The sequence below is a fragment of the Tamandua tetradactyla genome, chromosome 22 (genome assembly GCF_023851605.1).
Source record: "Tamandua tetradactyla isolate mTamTet1 chromosome 22, mTamTet1.pri, whole genome shotgun sequence".
NCBI classification, from domain to species: domain Eukaryota; kingdom Metazoa; phylum Chordata; class Mammalia; order Pilosa; family Myrmecophagidae; genus Tamandua; species Tamandua tetradactyla.
Window position 1 is genome coordinate 14,332,100 of NC_135348.1, and position 20,341 is coordinate 14,352,440.

Below are 20,341 nucleotides of genomic sequence, written 5' to 3' on the forward strand. Positions count from 1 at the left end.
AATTTCAACAGGAATATCTCATAAATGAGATCGCATAATTTATATTGCATTATATCCAGAGGCCCATGATATCAGGTTGTTAGTTGCCAAATTTGATAACTTGAGTAAAATGGTGACAGCCAAATCTCTTATTAATGGTACTTATTCCCCTTTCATATTGAGTAATATTTGGGGTAATTCCTTGGTACCATGGAAATATCGTTTTCATTCAATCTAATGACTTTAGCATCCCTTTGGTGATCTCTGTGTGAATCAATTATTTCAGTAGGCGTGCCAAATGATGATTTTTCTAATTCTATCATCGTTTATACATTCTTTGCAGTCATTCATCTGCAAACATCTTATATCTTAGGTAACACCCAACATTAATTTGTAACTCAAACGAAATAGCAGTGAAACCACCAAATACATTTCTGCATTTGAATTTTGGATAAAAAACCTGAACATCTTTTTATTACATGGTTCATTTGAGCAAAAAACTATGCAAGAAGTTGGAGATAAAGAGTAAACCAAACAGCATACACTGTGTCTTTCTCCTAGAGCATCAACTCTAGCCATAGGAAGTATACATTCCTCAAATGAAATAATTATAGTAATCTGCCTAAAACTTCAGGAAGCTTTTCATAAAAAGCCTTTCATAAAAAGCTTCCTAAGGTAGAATTCAAAATCATTTAAGGGGAGAGTAAAAGTAAAGTAGCATATATAAGTAATTTCTCCTGAGTACTTGATTCATTATTCTAAAGTCAACTTCATACTTTAAAGCTCTTCAGGAGACTGACAGGATTAAAATTATGTTCCCTCTCCTTACCCCCTAATGCCCTCTCAACAGTTGAAAAAAAAAAGTTTTACTGTAAGTTTGCTTTTTGTTTTTCCCCAGAGAACATCGATAACAAGCCAAGAGATAAAGACTTAATATAGTTTACATCATTTATCTTCCTTATGCACCTTCATGTCAGCTAGATATACATTTCACCTCTAAGATATTTACCTAACACATATACCTACACCAAAAGCAAAGCAACCTGAAAGTATAAGCCAGGGAAAAATCACTTTTGTCTAAGATAACAAAATGGTATTTTGTTCCTCATGAATCAAGATTTAATGGTGAAGGTGAACCATATTTGCAGAGAGCTAGAGAGCTCCAGCATCAAAATCTTGGACAGAGGATGCTGATGGCAAAGCCTAGTTTAGGCCCAAACAAAACAAACCGTGTTTTAGTTTTTTTTTATGGAATGGTTTTATTTGTAAAAATGTCACTGAAATTCCCAGATCTAAAAGCATATCAACCAATTAACTGCACAGAAATAAAGTTAGGGCTCTGAATGGGTCTCATTTCTCTTCTTCATATGATAGTCTCTCCTTCCAAATCAGTTAATGCCAGAATAACAAAAAGTTCTCATTTGGCATACATAAACTTCTAACAAGCAACTTGCATTTCAGAAAAACAAAGCTGAACTTCATAGTTTCCTGTACATTTGAAGGGACACTTGGCAATTTATTATAAAAGTCCATTTATGCCAGGAAACCTGTTGAGCAGGAAACCTTCAAGTGGGAACATATAACAGAATTTAATGAAGTCCTTAAAAACAGAAGGTTGTTTGCATTGCCATTCTATTTTAACAGGTCTTGCTATATTTAAAATTAGTGAAGGACCTTGTGCCCCTTAGAAAAGTTTTGCACTAATGCAGAATGCAACTGGCCTTTTAATTAAAAAAAAAAAAAAAGCCTATTCACAACTGGGCAGTCTTGCCAATAAAATTTAAAATATAAAATTTTGTCATCTTTCAAAGGAATCAGATTTTTAAAAGGACTAAATTTGGTTGGAGTTGAGTGATAAAGGATGTCAACCCTCCTAGGCAGGTGAAAGGCTCAAGAAAAGAGCTACTAGCAAAAGATATTTAGGATTATGAATACAAAATACAGGGATTCTTAAATAGTACTTTACAAAAACTACCACAAATTACATACAAATGTTGCACTGAGCTAGGAATTTATATAATCAGCTTTGATTTTTATACCTATGGTCATGTTTTCTGAAGGCTAACATCACGGTATAATAGATAGGCACATTCTGAGGTAGACACATTATTCTTCAAATTAACAGTCCCATGAATCAAAAGAAACTTATCTTTAATCTTTTTGATATATACATAATTTTACTTTATAAAGCACTTTTCAAGTTAATGTGATTTTTTTCTGAGAATACCAATAAGTTAATGGGCAGTAGTAGAAAGGACAAACATCTTATACACTTTAAAATGTATCTAATATGGATCCATTGTGGGTGGGTGGATTTTGTTTTTAAAAACTAAGGCATTTAATAATACATATTAATGTATATTTATAAAGTTATCATACTTAACGCTAGAAGAAATTTGACACTTTTGACACCTACGTATGCAGTGAAAAAGCAGGATTTAAGGGGGGAATTCCTGTATTTAGTTGTAAATGCCCATCTATTACATTTGGAGATGGGGGCTCGATAAGTAACATATTTTTGGGCCTTGTTGTTTATATCTGCAAATAAAGGTGTTAAACAGATGTTTCTAAGGCAACTTCTAGTTTTCACACTCTGGATCAGCACCAGTGAAACTATTAGTGTGTTCTATATATGGAAAATGTGCTTCTTAAAGGTCTAGATTTCAGCTAAACTGCTTCTGCAATCCTAGTCCTTCCTGGACCCTTTGATTTGTGGGCTTTGGGAAGAAGAACTTGTTTACAGGCCCGCTTTTTTTTTTTACATGGGCAGGCACCAGGAAACAGGCCAGCTTTTTAGTGCATTTTTCTTCTTGAAAATTTCCGTTTTTTTTTTTTATTAATTAACGGAAAAAAAGAAATTAACCCAACATTTAGAAATCATACCATTCTACATATGCAATCAGTAATTCTTAACATCATCACATAGATGCATGATCATTGTTTCTTAGTACATTTGCATCGGTTTAGAAGAACTAGCAACACAACCGAAAAAGATATAGAATGTTAATATAGAGAAAAAAATAAAAGTAATAATAGTAAGAACAAAACAAAACAAAACAAAAACCTATAGCTCGGATGCAGCTTCATTCAGTGTTTTAATATGATTACTTTACAATTAGGTATTATTGTGCTGTCCATTTTTGAGTTTTTGTATCTAGTCCTGTTGCGCAGTCTGTATCCCATCAGCTCCAATTACCCATTATCTTACCCTGTTTCTAACTCCTGCTGAACTCTGTTACCAATGACATATTCCTAGTTTATTCTCGAATGTCGATTCACATCATTGGGACCATACGGTATTTGTCTTTTAGTTTTTGGCTAGACTCACTCAGCATAATGTTCTCTAGCTCCATCCATGATATTACATGCTTCATAAGTTTATCCTGTCTTAAAGCTGCATAATATTCCATCGTACGTATATACCACAGTTTGTTTAGCCACTCGTCTGTTGATGGACATTTTGGCTGTTTCCATCTCTTTGCAATTGTAAATAACGCTGCTATAAACATTGGTGTGCAAATGTCCGTTTGAGTTTTTGCCCTTAATTCCTTTGAGTAGATTCCCAGCAATGGTATTGCTGGGTCGTATGGCAATTCTATATTCACCTTTTTGAGGAACGGCCAAACTGCCTTTCACAGTGGTTGCACCATTTGACATTCCCACCAACAGTGGATAAGTGTGCCTCTTTCACCACATCCTCTCCAGCACTTGTCATTTTCTGTTTTGTTGATAATGGCCATTCTGGTGGGTGTGAGATGATATCTCATTGTGGTTTTGATTTGCATTTCTCTAATGGCCAGGGACGTTGAGCATCTCCTCATGTGCCTTTTGGCCATTTGTATTTCCTCCTCTGAGAGGTGTCTATTCAGGTCTTTTTCCCATTTTTTAATTGGGTTGGCTGTCTTTTTGTTGTTGAGTTGAACAATCTCTTTATAAATTCTGGATACTAGACCTTTATCTGATATGTCATTTCCAAATATTGTTTCCCATTGTGTAGGCTGTCTTTCTACTTTCTTGATGAAGTTCTTTGATGCACAAAAGTGTTCAATTTTGAGGAGTTCCCATTTATTTATTTCCTTCTTCAGTGCTCTTGCTTTAGGTTTAAGGTCCATAAAACTGCCTCCAATTGTAAGATTCATAAGATATCTCCCTACATTTTCCTCTAACTGTTTTATGGTCTTAGACCTAATGTTTAGATCTTTGATCCATTTTGAGTTAACTTTTGTGTAGGGTGTGAGATATGGGTCTTCTTTCATTCTTTTGCATATGGATATCCAGTTCTCTAGGCACCATTTATTGAAGAGACTGTTCTGTCCCAGGTGAGTTGGCTTGACTGCCTTATCAAAGATCAAATGTCCATAGATGAGAGGGTCTATATATCTGAGCACTCTATTCGATTCCATTGGTTGATATATCTATCTTTATGTCAAAACCATGCTGTTTTGACCACTGTGGCTTCATAATATGCCTTAAAGTCAGGCAGTGCAAGACCTCCAGCTTCGTTTTTTTTCCTCAAGATGTTTTTAGCAATTCGGGGCACCCTCCCCTTCCAGATAAATTTGCTTATTGGTTTTTCTATTTCTGAAAAATAAGTTGTTGGGATTTTGATTGGTATTGCATTGAATCTGTAAATCAATTTAGGTAGGATTGACATCTTAACTATATTTAATCTTCCAATCCATGAACACGGTATGCCCTTCCATCTATTTAGGTCTTCTGTGATTTCTTTTAGCAGTTTTTTGTAGTTTTCTTTATATAGGTTTTTTGTCTCTTTAGTTAAATTTATTCCTAGGTATTTTATTCTTTTGGTTGCAATTGTAAATGGGATTCGTTTCTTGATTTCCCCCTCCACTTGTTCATTGCTAGTGTATAGAAATGCTACAGATTTTTGAATGTTGATCTTGTAACCTGTTACTTTGCTGTACTCATTTATTAGCTCTAGTAGTTTTGTTGTGGATTTTTCCGGGTTTTCGACGTATAGTATCATATCGTCTGCAAACAGTGATAGCTTTACTTCTTCCTTTCCAATTTTGATGCCTTGTATTTCTTTTTCTTGTCTAATTGCTCTGGCTAGAACCTCCAACACAATGTTGAATAATAGTCGTGATAGTGGACATCCTTGTCTTGTTCCTGATCTTAGGGGGAAAGTTTTCAATTTTTCCCCATTGAGGATGATATTAGCTGTGGGTTTTTCATATATTCCCTCTATCATTTTAAGGAAGTTCCCTTGTATTCCTATCTTTTGAAGTGTTTTCAACAGGAAAGGATGTTGAATCTTGTCAAATGCCTTCTCTGCATCAATTGAGATGATCATGTGATTTTTCTGCTTTGATTTGTTGATATGGTGTATTACATTAATTGATTTTCTTATGTTGAACCATCCTTGCATACCTGGGATGAATCCTACTTGGTCATGATGTATAATTCTTTTAATGTGTTGTTGGATACGATTTGCTAGAATTTTATTGAGGATTTTTGCATCTATATGCATTAGGGAGATTGGGCTGTAGTTTTCTTTTTTTGTAATATCTTTGCCTGGTTTTGGTATGAGGGTGATGTTGGCTTCATAGAATGAATTAGGTAGTTTTCCCTCCGCTTCGATTTTTTTGAAGAGTTTGAGGAGAATTGGTACTAATTCTTTCTGGAATGTTTGATAGAATTCACACGTGAAGTTGTCTGGTCCTGGACTTTTCTTTTTAGGAAGCTTTTGAATGACTAATTCAATTTCTTTACTTGTGATTGGTTTGTTGAGGTCATCTATGTCTTCTTGAGTCAAAGTTGGTTGTTCATGTCTTTCCAGGAACCCGTCCATTTCCTCTAAATTGTTGTATTTATTAGCGTAAAGTTGTTCATAGTATCCTGTTATTACGTCCTTTATTTCTGTGAGGTCAGTAGTTATGTCTCCTCTTCCATTTCTGATCTTATTTATTTGCATCCTCTCTTCTTCTTTTTGTCAATCTTGCTAAGGGCCCATCAATCTTATTGATTTTCTCATAGAACCAACTTCTGGCCTTACTGATTTTCTCTATTGTTTTCATGTTTTCAATTTCATTTTTTTCTGCTCGGATCTTTGTTATTTCTTTCCTTTTGCTTGCTTTGGGATTAGTTTGCTGTTCTTTCTCCAGTTCCTCCAAGCGGATGGTTATTTCCTGCATTTTTGCCTTTTCTTCTTTTCTGATATAGGCATTTAGGGCAATAAATTTCCCTCTTAGCACTGCCTTTGCTGCGTCCCATAAGTTTTGATATGTTGTGCTTTCATTTTCATTCGCCTCGAGGTATTTGCTAATTTCTCTAGCAATTTCTTCTTTGACCCACTCGTTGTTTAAGAGTGTGTTGTTGAGCCTCCATGTATTTGTGAATTTTCTGGCACTCCGCCTATTATTGATTTCCAACTTCATTCCTTTATGATCTGAGAAAGTGTTGTGTATGATTTCAATCTTTTTAAATTTGTTAAGACTTGCTTTGTGACCCAGCATATGGTCTATCTTTGAGAATGATCCATGAGCACTTGAGAAAAAGGTGTATCCTGCTGTTGTGGGATGTAATGTCCTATAAATGTCTGTTAAGTCTAGCTCATTTATAGTAATATTCAGATTCTCTATTTCTTTATTGATCCTCTGTCTAGATGTTCTGTCCATTGATGAGAGTGGTGAATTGAAGTCTCCAACTATTATGGTATATGAGTCTATTTCCCTTTTCAGTGTTTGCAGTGTATTCCTCACATATTTTGGGGCATTCTGGTTCGGTGCGTAAATATTTATGATTGTTATGTCTTCTTGTTTAATTGTTCCTTTTATTAGTATATAGTGTCCTTCTTTGTCTCTTTTAACTGTTTTACATTTGAAGTCTAATTTGTTGGATATTAGTATAGCCACTCCTGCTCTTTTCTGGTTGTTATTTGCATGAAATATCTTTTCCCAACCTTTCACTTTCAACCTATGTTTATCTTTGGGTCTAAGATGTGTTTCCTGTAGACAGCATATAGAAGGATCCTGTTTTTTAATCCATTCTTCCAGTCTATGTCTTTTGATTGGGGAATTCAGTCCATTAACATTTAGTGTTATTACTGTTTGGATAAGATTTTCCTCTAACATTTTGTCTTTTGTATTATATATATCATATCTGACTTTCCTTCTTTCTACACTCTTCTCTATACCTCTCTCTTCTGTCTTTTTGTATCTGACTCTAGTGCTCCCTTTAGTATTTCTTGCAGAGCTGGTCTCTTGGTCACAAATTCTCTCAGTGACTTTTTGTCTGAGAATGTTTTAATTTCTCCCTCATTTTTGAAGGGTAATTTTGCTGGATATAGGAGTCTTGGTTGGCAGTTTTTCTCTTTTTGTAATTTAAATATATCATCCCACTGTCTTCTAGCTTCCATGGTTTCTGCTGAGAAATCTACACATAGTCTTATTGGGTTTCCCTTGTATGTGATGGATTGTTTTTCTCTTGCTGCTTTCAAGATCCTCTCTTTCTCTTTGACCTCTGACATTCTAACTAGTAAGTGTCTTGGAGAACGCCTATTTGGGTCTAATGTCTTTGGGGTGCGCTGCACTTCTTGGATCTGTAATTTTAGGTCTTTCATAAGAGTTGGGAAATTTTCAGGGATAATTTCTTCCATTAGTTTTTCTCCTCCTTTTCCCTTCTCTTCTCCTTCTTGGACACCCACAACATGTATATTTGTGCGTTTCATATTGTCCTTGCGTTCCCTGATACCCTGTTCAAATTTTTCCATTCTTTTCCCGATAGTTTCTGTTTCTTTTTGGAATTCAGATGTTCCATCCTCCAAATCGCTAATTCTATCTTCTGTCTCTTTAAATCTATCATTGTAGGTATCCATTGTTTTTTCCATCTTTTCTACTTTATCCTTCACTTCCATAAGTTCTGTGATTTGTTTTTTCAGTTTTTCTATTTCTTCTTTATGTTCAGCCCATGTCTTCTTCATGTCCTCCCTCAATTTATTGATTTCATTTTTGAAGAGGTTTTCCATTTCTGTTCGTATATTCAGCATTAGTTGTCTCAGCTCTTGTATCTCATTTGAACTATTGGTTTGTTCCTTTGACTGGGCCATATTCTCAATCTTCTGAGCGTGGACCGTTATCTTCTGCTGCTGGCGTCTGGGCATTTAGTCAGATTTCCCTGGGTGTCGGACCCAACAAGGTTGTAAGATTTTTCTGTGAAATCTCTGGGTTCTTTTTTCTTATCCTGCCCAGTAGGTGGCGCTCGTGGCACACGTTTGTCTCACGTGTTTGGAAGGGATCCCCCCGGTCACCGATCTCCGCGGCCTGGGGGTTTCCGATCCAATTCTCTCAGTTGGTTCGGGGGGCCGCTCGTGGTGGGGGCGTCAGCCGCCGTGGCTTGATGGGACCCTGTGGCTCCTTTATTAATTCCCCTATTGGTGTTTGGTTGGACCCAGTCCCTGCCACTGTCGGAAATTCCCTCCTCTCCCTGGAGGGGTGTCAGTTGCCGGCCGCAGCGGGCCCGGGGAATTCGCCACCGGAGCAGGAAGTCGCCTGCGGGGGAGGGGCATCGGTCACTGGCCGCCGCGGCCTGGGGAATTCGCCACTGGACAAGGAAGCCGCCCGGGGGAGGGCCACTGCAGCTTGGGTAGCCCTCTGATCTGAGACTTGTAGCCGGTCAAGGAAGCCGCCTGCAAAAGAGGGGCACCGGCCGCCTCGGCTTGGGAAACTTGCCTCTCCGAGACTCTCAGCCAGCCCGGGAAGGAGGGAGGGAGGAGCTCCGGCCGCCACAGCTGCCGTTGCTCGGGAAGTCGCGCGCCGCTCGGGGATCTCACTGCAGCCGAGTCTCGCAGTCAGACTAGCCAGTCCAGACTGGGGTATGCTGTGTGTCCATTCCCTGCGTGGCCCCGGGAGCTGTTCTGCACTGTTTCTGTTCACCTAGTAGTTGCTCTGGAGGCGGAACTAAGACGCATGTACCTTACTAAGCCGCCATCTTGGCCCACATTCGAAAATTTCCATTTTAATGAGAGAAAAAGTCAGCTAAACCCCTCTGTTCCCTGCATCTTACAACTCCCCAGATATCAATTGTTCACCTATCTTCCTGGCTGTTTTCCCCTTTCCATCCCAAACATCCATAAGGTGATGTTTCACTGATTATATGCATTCTTTCCATTTATGCATACTGGCTTTAAAAATATACTGAACAGGCACTTGCGCAGGATGCTCTCAGTGGTGTCAACTGGCACAATTTTTCTTGAGAGCAAACTGGCAATATATAACAAAGTCTTAAAAGCATGTATATACTTTGAGGGTCAATTTTCATTTCTAGAAATATAACCTAAAGGAATAACGGGATAAGATGGAAAGATGAATGCATGCATGTTAATGGATATTCAAAGCACAGTTTACGATATAAAATAATTGGTAGCTAAAGTACCTAACTTCAGGGGATTCAATGAGTAAATGTGATTCACACAGTATTTATTGGCTTGAGAAGGTATTTATTATCTTCAATGAGGAAAGATGCTTATTTCTATTCACTTACGCGCTTTTGTAAAGACATACTTTGAAAATCTATAAGGATATACCACTAAAAAACTGATTTATGTTGTCTCCAACGGTGGGTGATTTTTTTTCAACTTTCAAATTTTACTCTACAAAGAATATGAATTACTTTCCTAATGAAGGAAATGCACCACTGGTTGATATGCTAATTTATTTCTTTTGTATATGTACCTACTGCTCAGATCACTGATATTTTAAATTTATTCTGAAAAAAATCATTTAACCATGAAGCTTTTTAATTCCTGCAATTGTTATTAAAATATGGTAAAACTGTCAAGACATATTGAGCTTCCAAAAGAGATTCCAATTGAGGGAAAGGAGTAACTAATAGAGATAAAACAATAAGTTACAGAAGCTTAATTTTTTGTTGTCTTTAAAGTTTGGAAAAGACAAATCACATGACCTCAGAAAATCCAAATAGTTGCTTCTTATTTTAAGCTAGGAAGAGCCAGAGAAACAATATACAGCAGCAAACACTTTTAATCAGAATACAAAATTCACACCAGAGGCACATTCTGGGGAATGTAAATGAACTATCACAAGTAGTAATTCTGCTGGAAGAATAAAATAAGGCTCTCTCAGAGTACAAATATACAGGAAGGAATGATTTAAAATAGGTTTATGATTTACAATCACATTACATTGTATTAAGCACTGAAAACAGGCATATTAATTAAAAAGCCAGCTAAAAGACATCTGAACATATATAACAAATCTTACAGTCCACAAAGTTCAGGTATAATGGTAATTTTAAGTACTTCATTTCGACACAAAAGAAATGAACAGATGAAGATACCTCTCAAAATATTAATTTATGTCTATTACAAAATTAAGAGAACTTTACATTGAATAAAGATTACATAACTGATAGAACCACAGAACAGACACTCCAACCACATAACATAAAATCAACATTGCTCAGCAACTAAAACACCACTGGCCTTTCCAATATCTTTTTTTTTTTTTTCTGGTACCAATGTACTGTCCTACATTACTTTTTCATTACCTAAATGAAAAACTGCCCCCACTTTCCATTCCTCAAAAGGAATAAAGAAAAACAAAGAAAGAAACTCCTCAAAAGTTGATTTCACCATAAACTTTAAATGTGGTTTAATGAGTACAAAGAAACCCAACACAGTGCTTCCTTCCAAGGAAGGAACAGATACATCAAACATCTGAAAGGGGTTTCTTTATGGGTTGTATACACTGGTTAAATGAGAATTACTGTTATCAAGAAGGCACATATTTGTGATTTAAGGCTTAAACGGTGTTGTTACATATGGAAAGTTAATGAAAGCTGTCTAGGAATTCATTTTTATCAAAATGAAATTTACCCCAAAACTAGCTTTCAGGCAGATTTCTACTCTAGAAACCATTGAGAATCTTTATTCCCAAATTCACCTAAAACAATTCTTTTAAGCAGGTTTCATTATGAATCAAAAGAAATTGCTAACATAAATGCCCAATGACTTTGGGTAATGCAAATTCATAAGCTTAAAAGCCTCACAGAAATGAGAGTGTGACTCCTGCATCTTTAAAAAAAAGTTTAAACAAACTTACATTGGTACAGATTCATTTTTAAAAAGGCATTTGTAACAACCCACAACCAGTCATTCATTAGAGCTGCTGCCTTTGAATGGATGCTGCAGGAACACGATATAATTTTACTCTGCAAAATAGTTTCTTTTCTCTTTAAGACAATACATGAAAATGAATCTTCTAAAGAAGTTTAATATATTCATATATAAAATATCTGATGTTGATACAAATCATGTAAACCTCCCTTTGGAAAAGTTAACAACTGGCCCTCATTTCCAGGACCAAAAACCTCAAATTTTTATCCTGTCAGTGCAAATCTATATTAGATGTTTTCAAACTACAGAAATATCCACCAACCCTCACGATACAAAAGAATTTCTCAAAAAAGAAAATTGTGTCCAGATTATAGAAGTTATGTTTACATTAAAGCCACCCACCTTCCATCAAATTTAATAGTTCAATTGTTAAAGTATGAAAAAGGGAAAAAATTAAAGCTGTTTGTGCACGGATCACTAAATGGTTGTCACCCCTCCCCACTTCCCCAAACTCTGTTTAATTCTTATTAACTTTATTTAGAAATATAACAATGTGACTTTTTTCCAGGTGCAATTACTGTTCTTCAAGCCAAGATGGGGCATCCACTCCAGGGGTTTTCAATTTGATATGGAATTGTTTAAGTGTCTGTTCAAGCTGCTTCTGATTCCCAGCAAAGTAAGCAGCAATGGCATTGTGGAAAAGGACCAGTTGATTGTGCAATACTTTAACCTGTGGATAGGGCAGAGTAATAAGAGTAAGCATTAATACCAATGACACCATGACCATGAAATAAAAGATGGTTTATCACTTGCTTTAATTAAATAGTGCATCTCTCCTCAAGAAAGGCTGTTTTAATAATGATAAGACATTTTATATACTTCAATTGAATATTGACTTGCAGGGCCACTGAATCTTTATTTATTTATTTATTTAAAAATTTTATTGATAAAACAACATAAAACATTCCTTACACGGTGTACAATCAATGGCTCACAATATCCTCACACAGTTTTGTATTCATCACCATTATCACTTTTTAGAATGTTTATACCACTCCAGAAAAAGAAATAAAAGAACAAAGAAAAAACTCATACATACCATACTCCAACCCTTCCCTTTCATTGACCACTAGTATTTCCCTCTACCCAATTTATTTTAACCTTTGTTCCCCATTATTTATTTTTTTCCATTTTCCACTCATCTATCTATACCCTAGATAAAGGGATCATCAGACACAAGGTTTTCACAATCACACAATCACACTGTAAAAGCTATATCATTATTATACAATCATCTTCAAGAAGCAAGGCTGCTGGAACACAGCTCTACAGTTTCAGATTCTTCCCTTTAGCCACTCAAATACACCATAAACTGAAAAGGGATAATTATATAACGCATAAGGACAACTTCTTGACTCTGAAATCTCTCAGCCACTGACACTCACTTTTTCTCATTTTTTTCTACCCCCTTTTTGTCAAGAAGGTTTTCTCAATCCCTTGATGCTGGGTCCCAGCTCATCTGGGATTTCTGTCCCATGCTGCCAGGGAGATTTATACTCCTGGGAGTCATGCCCTACGTAGGGGGGAGGGCAATGGGTTCACTTGCCATATCAGCTTAGAGAGAGAGGCCACATCTGAGCAACAAACGAGGTTCTCCAGGGATGACTCTTAGCCCTAATTTTAAGTAGGCTTAGCCTTCCTTTGCAGGAATAAGTTTCATAGGGGCGAAACCCAAGATCGAGGGCTCAGCCTATCCATTTGGTTGTTCCCACTGCTTACAAGAGTATCAGAAATTCAACTGAGTCTTTTTTGATGACTTTATTTTAGGACTTGAACACGTCTCCCCCACCCCCAATATTATATATTTTATAATCTTTGCATAGACAATTTTATTACGCCATAAAAAATGAAGAAAATATCATAAAGAGTAGGGTGTTTAATTAATGACACTGCTCTGTATCTGTAGCATTACCCAGGAAACACATGCACAAATAAAACAGAAAAAAAAGCCACAATAGGTAAATATTACTAATTGTTCTTCCATAACTACTGTTGTTCACTTTTAAACTGATAAGAGTAGAGGTAAAAATAGAGCTAGAGTTACCAATAGATAGCAGCACTTACCAAAAACACATATAAACAAGATATGAAAAAGTAGAGAAAGAAAAATTTTAAAAAGCATCAACTAATTATAGATCCCTACGTTCCATAATAAATAAACCGCAAATATTAACAATAATATGCCAGTTCTCTTACCTAATATTTCAACTCAATTCTTTTCAGTTATATTTTCATGTTTCATATATTTAATATAACCTCATCTTTGCTTTGGTATATTTGTGATTATATATTAATATTTTAAACTTGGATCCATCCATTCTAAAACATCTTCTTCTAATGTCATAAATTTTCCAGAAATCAGATTTCTTTGAGATAGGTTAGCTCCTGTGCTGTTTCATACCTTGGTTCTTGAGCTCTTTGTCTGCCATTCCCCATCAGAATCACATGCCATTCAGATGTATTTGGAGGGGGCAGAGAGTAAATCCTGCTCTATGTCAGGGAGTGCTGAGTTCAAGAAAAGGGAGGGAAGTTGGTAGCAATTGGGCAAAGAGCCTGAAGTATGCTAAGATGGTGTGGTCACTCACATGTGTGGTCTTAGGTTCTGAGGAACTCTTCATGTCAGGCTTCACTCTTCTTTTTTTTTTTTTTATTGTATAGCATAACATATATACAAAACAAAGAAATAAAAAAGCAATAGTTTTCAAAGCACTCCTCAACAACTGGTCACAGGACAAACCCCAGAGATTGTCAAGGGCCATCACACAATTCTCTCACATTTTTCCTTCAGGCTGCCCCAGAATATAGGAGGCTAGAGGACTTAAATACTTTTTCATCATCACAACTGACATTTTCCTTCTTTTTCTGTGAAAAATAACATATATACAAAAATCTATAAATTTCAAAGCACAGAACCACAATTAGTTGTAGAACATATTTCAGACTTTGACAAGGGTTACAATTTCACGACTCTAGGATTCCACTTCTAGCTGCTCTAAAATACTGGAGATTAAAAGAGACATCAATCCAATGATTCAGCATACATATTCATTTGTTAAGTCCTATCCTCTATGTATAATTCCACCATCACCCTTGATCGTTCCATACCTCTATTTAGGGTTACTTGGGCTATGGCAATTCCAAATTTCCAACACTGGAAGGGGCTGTCACCAACATGTGTTAGGGAGACGGAACCATCTGATGTTCTGGAGAGGCTGGGCTAGGTTTCAGGGCTTATCTGGACCAGGGACCCATCTGGAGGTTATTGATTTCTGGAAAGTTACTCTAGTGCCTGGAACACTTGTGGAATCTTATATATTGCCCTAGGTGTTCTTTAGGATTGGCTGGAATGGTCCTGGTTGGGGGTTGGCGGGTTATGATAGGTAGCAAGGTCTACTTGAAGCTTGAGTAAGAACAACCTCTAGAGTAGCCTCTCAATTCTATTTGCACTCTCTCTGCCACTGATACTTTATTAATTCCACTTCTTCTCCCCTTTTGGTCAGGATGGAATTGTTGATCCTATGGTACAATGTCTGGATTCAATCCTGGGAGTCATCTCCCACATTGCCAGAGAGATTTTCACCCCTAGATATCATGTCCCACATAGTGGGGAGGGCAATGATTTCACTTGCAGAGTTGGGCTTAGAGAGACTGTGGCCACATCTGAGCAGCAACAGAGGTCTCCAGAAGTAACTTAGGCATGCCTATAGGTTGTTTAAGATTCTGTGCTACCTACATAAGCTTCACAAGAGTAAGCCTCATGATTGAGGGCATGGTCTATTGATTTGGATATCCCTTAAGTTTGACACAATATCAGGGGATCACCTGATGGTAAGGCTTAATATTAAGTTCCATATTCTTTTTCCCCTCCCTCAGGGGACTCTGCCAATACTTTTTGATTATCTGCTTAATATACTCTAGGATGTTTCTAGGCGTTACAATAATATATACAGGATTAAAGGAACTCTTGCTTATTGTGTGCTTCCTGTGTTTCAACTGTTCAAATGAGCTATACAGATAGGTTGAATTAGATTATGCACTACAAAAAATTTCAGTTCCAGATCAAATAAACTTTACTTCCATTGGTCTCAAAGAGTCTGTGTGCTTCTAAAATATAAACACTGTCTTCCTTACCCCTGTATTCTGACTTACTTAAACACCAACCTGTTCGGCTTCGTTCTTATCTCTAAATATCAGGTTATATATATATATATATATATACACACACACACATGCATGTATATGTATGTATGTATATATATACAACAGCCTCTCAAAATTCCGAAATACTCACCAGTCCGGACTTAATGTGTCTGTTCTAAAAGCTTACAATCTAGGCCCCTGTTTCTTATAAGCATTTTCTAAAGGTGACCATACCATTGTTTTTTTTTTGTTTGTCTTATTTTGTCTCACCAAATGTCCCACATGTTCATTCACATCATTGTAGACCTCACGACATTGTTTCTTTTTGTAGCAGCAAAACCTTTGTTCATAAATATACACCATTGTTCACCAATTCACTTCTCTGTCAGTGCATTCTTCAGCTGCCTGCATTCATCAGCCATCATGTAGAAGGCCCAAAGTCCACAGTCCATCAACATTCTCAATTTTAGATATTTCCATTGTTCCAAAAGAGAGAAAATCAATAAACATACCTTCACCAAATAGAAAATCTAAACCTCCACTTAACTCTTGTCCCTCCCTCCATTATTTACCTCTGCTGCTGCTGTGGTAGTGCTGATGGTTTACTTGAACATAGCTCATAGATGCAACAGCAGTTTTCCCCCTGTACCCTGAACTTAAACACTCTTTATACAAGAATAATATCTTTGAAGTAATTCTTACGAGAACTCATTCATATTTCTAGTGTTAATCAGTGAGATATATAGGTCTTTACAAACCCTTTCAATCTTGTTCATCTTCAATATGGTAATATTACCTCTAGACCCACTAGAGAATCATCTTCACTCCTATCTATTCCCTTATATTGGAATTCAACCTCATTAGCTACCAGTTCACCCATCTCTAGCTTCTATGTATCTCTAAGTCCCCTATATTCTGTATCATAAGCCTCTGATTATACCTTTATGCTAGTCATAAAAGTAGAATCATACAGTATCTGTCCTATTGTGTCTGGCTAATTTCGCTCAGCTTTATGTCCTTTAGGCTCATCCATCTTGTCATGTGCTTCAGGATGTCATTTTGTCTTACTGCTGCATAATGTTCCATTGTGTGTATATGCCACATTTTCTTGATCTACTCGTCTGTTGATGGGCATATGGTTTGTTTCCATCTTTTGGCGATTGTGAATAATGCAGTTATGAACATTGGTGTGCAAATGTCTGTGTCGTTGCTTTCAGCTCTTCTGGGTACATACCAAGCAGTGCTACTGCTAGGTCAAAGGGCAACTTGACATTTAGTTTCTTAATGAACTGCCAAATAGTCTTCTATAGTGGCTGCACCATTATACATTCCTACCAGCAGTGCATAAGTGTCCCAACTTCTCCACATCCTCTCCAACATTTATAGTTTCCTGTTTAATAGCAGCCATTCTTATAGGTGTGAGGCGGTATCTCATTGTAGTCTTGATCCGCATTTCCCTTACAGCCAGCAAAAATGAGCATATCTTCACGTGCTTTTGAGCCATGCTCTTCAGAAAAATGCCTATTCATATCTTTAGCCATTTTATAATTGGGTTGTTTGCTCTTCTGTTGTTGAGTTGTATGATTTCTTCGTATATATAGAAAATCAAACCTTTGTCTTATATCTGATTTCCAAATATTTTCTCCCACTGAGTTGGCTGCCTCTTCACCTTTTTCACAAAGTCTTTTGAAGTGCAGAAGCATTTGATTTTGAGGAGTTCCCATTTATCTATTTTTTTCTTTTGTTGCTTGTGCTTTGGGATAAAGTTTAGGAAGCTATCTCCTATTGTTAGGTCTTGAAGATGTCACCCTACATTTTATTCTAGAAGCTTTATGGTGCTAGTTGTTATATTTGGGTGTTCGATCCACTTTGAGTTAATTTTTGTGTAGGGTGTAAGATAGGGGTCCTCTTTCATTCTCTTGGCTATTGATATTCAGTTCTTCCATGCCCAATTATTGAAAAGACTATTTTGTCCCAGTTCAGAGGATTTAGGGGACTTGTCAAAAATCAGTTGACCATAGATTTGGTGGTCTATTTCTGCACTCTTGATTCAATTCCATTGGTCAATACTTCTATCTTTGTGCCAGCACCATGCTGTTTTACCACTGTGGCTTTATAATAGGTTTCAAAGTCAGGGAGCATTAACCCTCTCACTTACTTCTTCCTTTTTAGGATGCTTTTAGCTATTAGGGGTCCTTTCCCTTCCAGATGAATTTGCTAGTGAGCTTTTCCAAATCTTTAAAATGGGATGCTGGAATTTTGATTGGTACTGTGTTGTAGCTGTAGATCAATTTGGGGAGAAATAACATCTTAACTATATTTAGCCTTCCTATCCTTAAGCAGGGAATGTCTTTCCACCTATTTAGATCTCATTTGATTTCTTTTAGCAATGTTATGTAGTTTTCTGTGTACAAGTCCTTTACGTCCCTAGTTAAGTTCATTCCTAAGTATCTGATTCTTTTAGTTGCTATTTTGAATGGAATTTTTTTCCTTACTTGACTCCTCAGCTAGATCATTGCTTGGGTCTAGTAATGATTTTGATTTTTGCACATTAATTTTATATCCCACCACCTTGCTGGATCTGTTTATTAGTTCAAGTAACTTTGCTGTAGATTTCTCAGGATCTTACAAGTATAGTATATCATCTGTAAATAATGAAAGTTTTACTTCCTTTCCAATTTGGATGCCTTTTATTTCTTTGTCCCGCCTGATTGCTCTAGCTAGAACTTCTAGTACAATATTGAATAATAATGGTGACAGTGGGTATCCTTGATCATTCCTGATCTCAGGGGGAGGGCTTTCAGTCCTTTTCCATTGAATACGATGCTGGCTATCAGTTTTTCATATATTTCCTTTATCATATTGAGGTAGTTACCTTTGATTCCTATCTTTTGGAGTGTTTTTATCAGAAAAGGTTGCTGAATTTTTTTGAGTGCTTTTTCAGCTTCAATCAAGATGATCATATGATTTTTCCCTTTGGGTTTGTTAATGTGCTGTACTACATTAATTAAGTTTCTTGTGTTGATGCATCCTTGCATTCCTGGTATAAAACCCACTTGGTCATGGTGTATAATTCTTTTAACGTGCTGTTGGATTCAATTTGCTAATATTTTATTGAGAATTTTTGCATCTATGTTCATTAGGGAGACTGGCCTATAGTTTTCCTCTTATAGCATCTTCACCTGGTTTGGGTATTAAAATGATATTAGCTTCATAAAATGAGTTAGATAGAGTTCCTTTTTCCTCAAGTTTTGGAAGAGTTTGAGCAGGATTGGTGTTAGTTCTTTCTGGAATGTTTGATAAAATTCCCCTGTGAAGCCATCTGGCCCTGGGCTTTTCTTTGTAGGAAGATTTCTGGTGACTGATTGAACCTTTTTACTTGTGATTGGTTTGTTGAGATCTTCTATTTCTTCCTGAGTCAGTGTATCTTGTTTGTGTGTTTCCAGGAATTTGTTCATTTCATCTAAGCTGTCTAGTTTGTTGGTGTATAGTTGTTCACAGTATCCTCTTATGATTTCTTTTATTTCTTCAGGCTCTGTGGTATAACACCCCCTTCTCATTTTTGATTTTGTTTATTTGCATCCTCTCTCTTTTTTGTCAGTCTTGCTAGTGGCCCATCAATTTTATTGAATTTTCTCAAAGAACAAACTTTTGGTTTTACTGATTCTTTCTATTGTTCTTCTGTTCTCCCATTCATCTATCTTTGCTTTAATCTTTGTTATTTCTCTTATCCTATTTGATTAGGGGTTAGTTTGCTGTTCTTTCTCAAGTTCCTCCAGGTGTGCTGTTAAGTCCTCGATTTTTGCTCTTTCTTGTTTTTTAATGTAGGCATTTAGGGTAATAAATTTTTCTCTCAGCATAGCCTTTTTCACATCTCATAAGTTCTGACAAGTTGTATTCCCATTTTCATCCACCTCCAGATAGCTACTGATTTCTCTAGCAATTTCTTCTTTGACCCATTGGTTGTTTAAGAGTGTGTTATTTAATCTCCATACATTTGTGAATGTTCTCGTTCTTTGGTGGTTATTGAGATCCAGCTTCATCCCATTGTGATCGGAGAAAGTGCTTTAAATAATTTCAAGATTTTTAAATTTCCAAAGATCTGTTTTATGCCCCAGCATATGATCTATCCTGGAGACTGTTCCTTGAGCACTAAAGAAGAATGTTTAACCTTGTGCTATGGGGTGCAATGACCTATATATGTCTGTTAGGTCTAGTTCATTTATCAAGTTATTTAACTTCTCTATTTCCTTGTTGATCTTCTGTCTGGTTGTTCCAGCTATAGAGGAGACTGGTGTACTGAAGTCTCCTATTATTGTTGAAACATCTATCGCTCCCTTCAGTTTTGCCAATGTCTGTCTCATGTACTCTGGCGCTCCTTGATTGGGAGCATAAACATTTATGATTGTTATATCTTCTTTGTGAACTGACCCTTTAATTAGTATGTAGTATCCTTCTTTGTCTCTTGTGATGTCTTTACATTTAAAGTCTATTTTGTCTGATGTTAGTATACCTACTCCTGCTTTTTTTGGTTACAACTTCATGGAAAATCTTTTTCCATCTTCACTTTCAAACTATTTGTATCCTTGTGCCTAAGATGAGTCTCTTATAAGCAGCATATAGCTGGATTAAGTTTCTTAATCCATTCTGCCAATCAGTACCTTTTAATTGGCAAGTTTAGTCCGTTAACATTCCAAGTTATTACTGAAAGGGCGCTTCTTGAATCCACCATCTTATCTTTATTATTTTATTTGCCAGATCTATATATTCTTTTCCCTCTTTCTCTTTGTATTTTTTAAAATTTCCCTTAGGGATACTCTTCAATTCTGTGCCCTCCTCCAGATCTCCCCCTCCTGTTGTTTTTTTTCAGCTGGCAGAACTTCTTTTAGCATTTCTTTTTTTGGGGGGGCATGGGCAGGCACCAGGAATCGAACTCGGGTCTCTGGCATGGCAGGTGAGAGCCCTGCCGGCTGAGCCATCGTGGCTCTCCTTTTAAGGGTTGACCTCTTCTTGTCAAATTCTTTCAGAACTTCTTAGTCTGTGAAAACTTTAATCTCTCCTGCAGTG

At 36.7% G+C, this 20,341-nt stretch overlaps 1 protein-coding gene across 3 annotated transcripts in view; it reads right to left on the reverse strand.

The window, feature by feature from the left end:
- Positions 1–9,400: 9,400 nt before the first annotated feature.
- Positions 9,401–20,341, reverse strand: part of ARFIP1 (ARF interacting protein 1) — a 176,231-nt gene continuing 165,290 nt past the window's right edge. For 2 of the 3 annotated variants that reach the window (XM_077139772.1, XM_077139771.1), the window contains exon 9: positions 9,402–11,804. In XM_077139772.1, coding sequence (XP_076995887.1) covers positions 11,649–11,804 — 156 coding nt within the window. In that variant the 3' untranslated portion in view covers positions 9,402–11,648. Of the gene's footprint in view, positions 11,805–20,341 lie in introns of all 3 variants that reach the window. The other variant, XM_077139776.1, reaches the window with a different exon arrangement.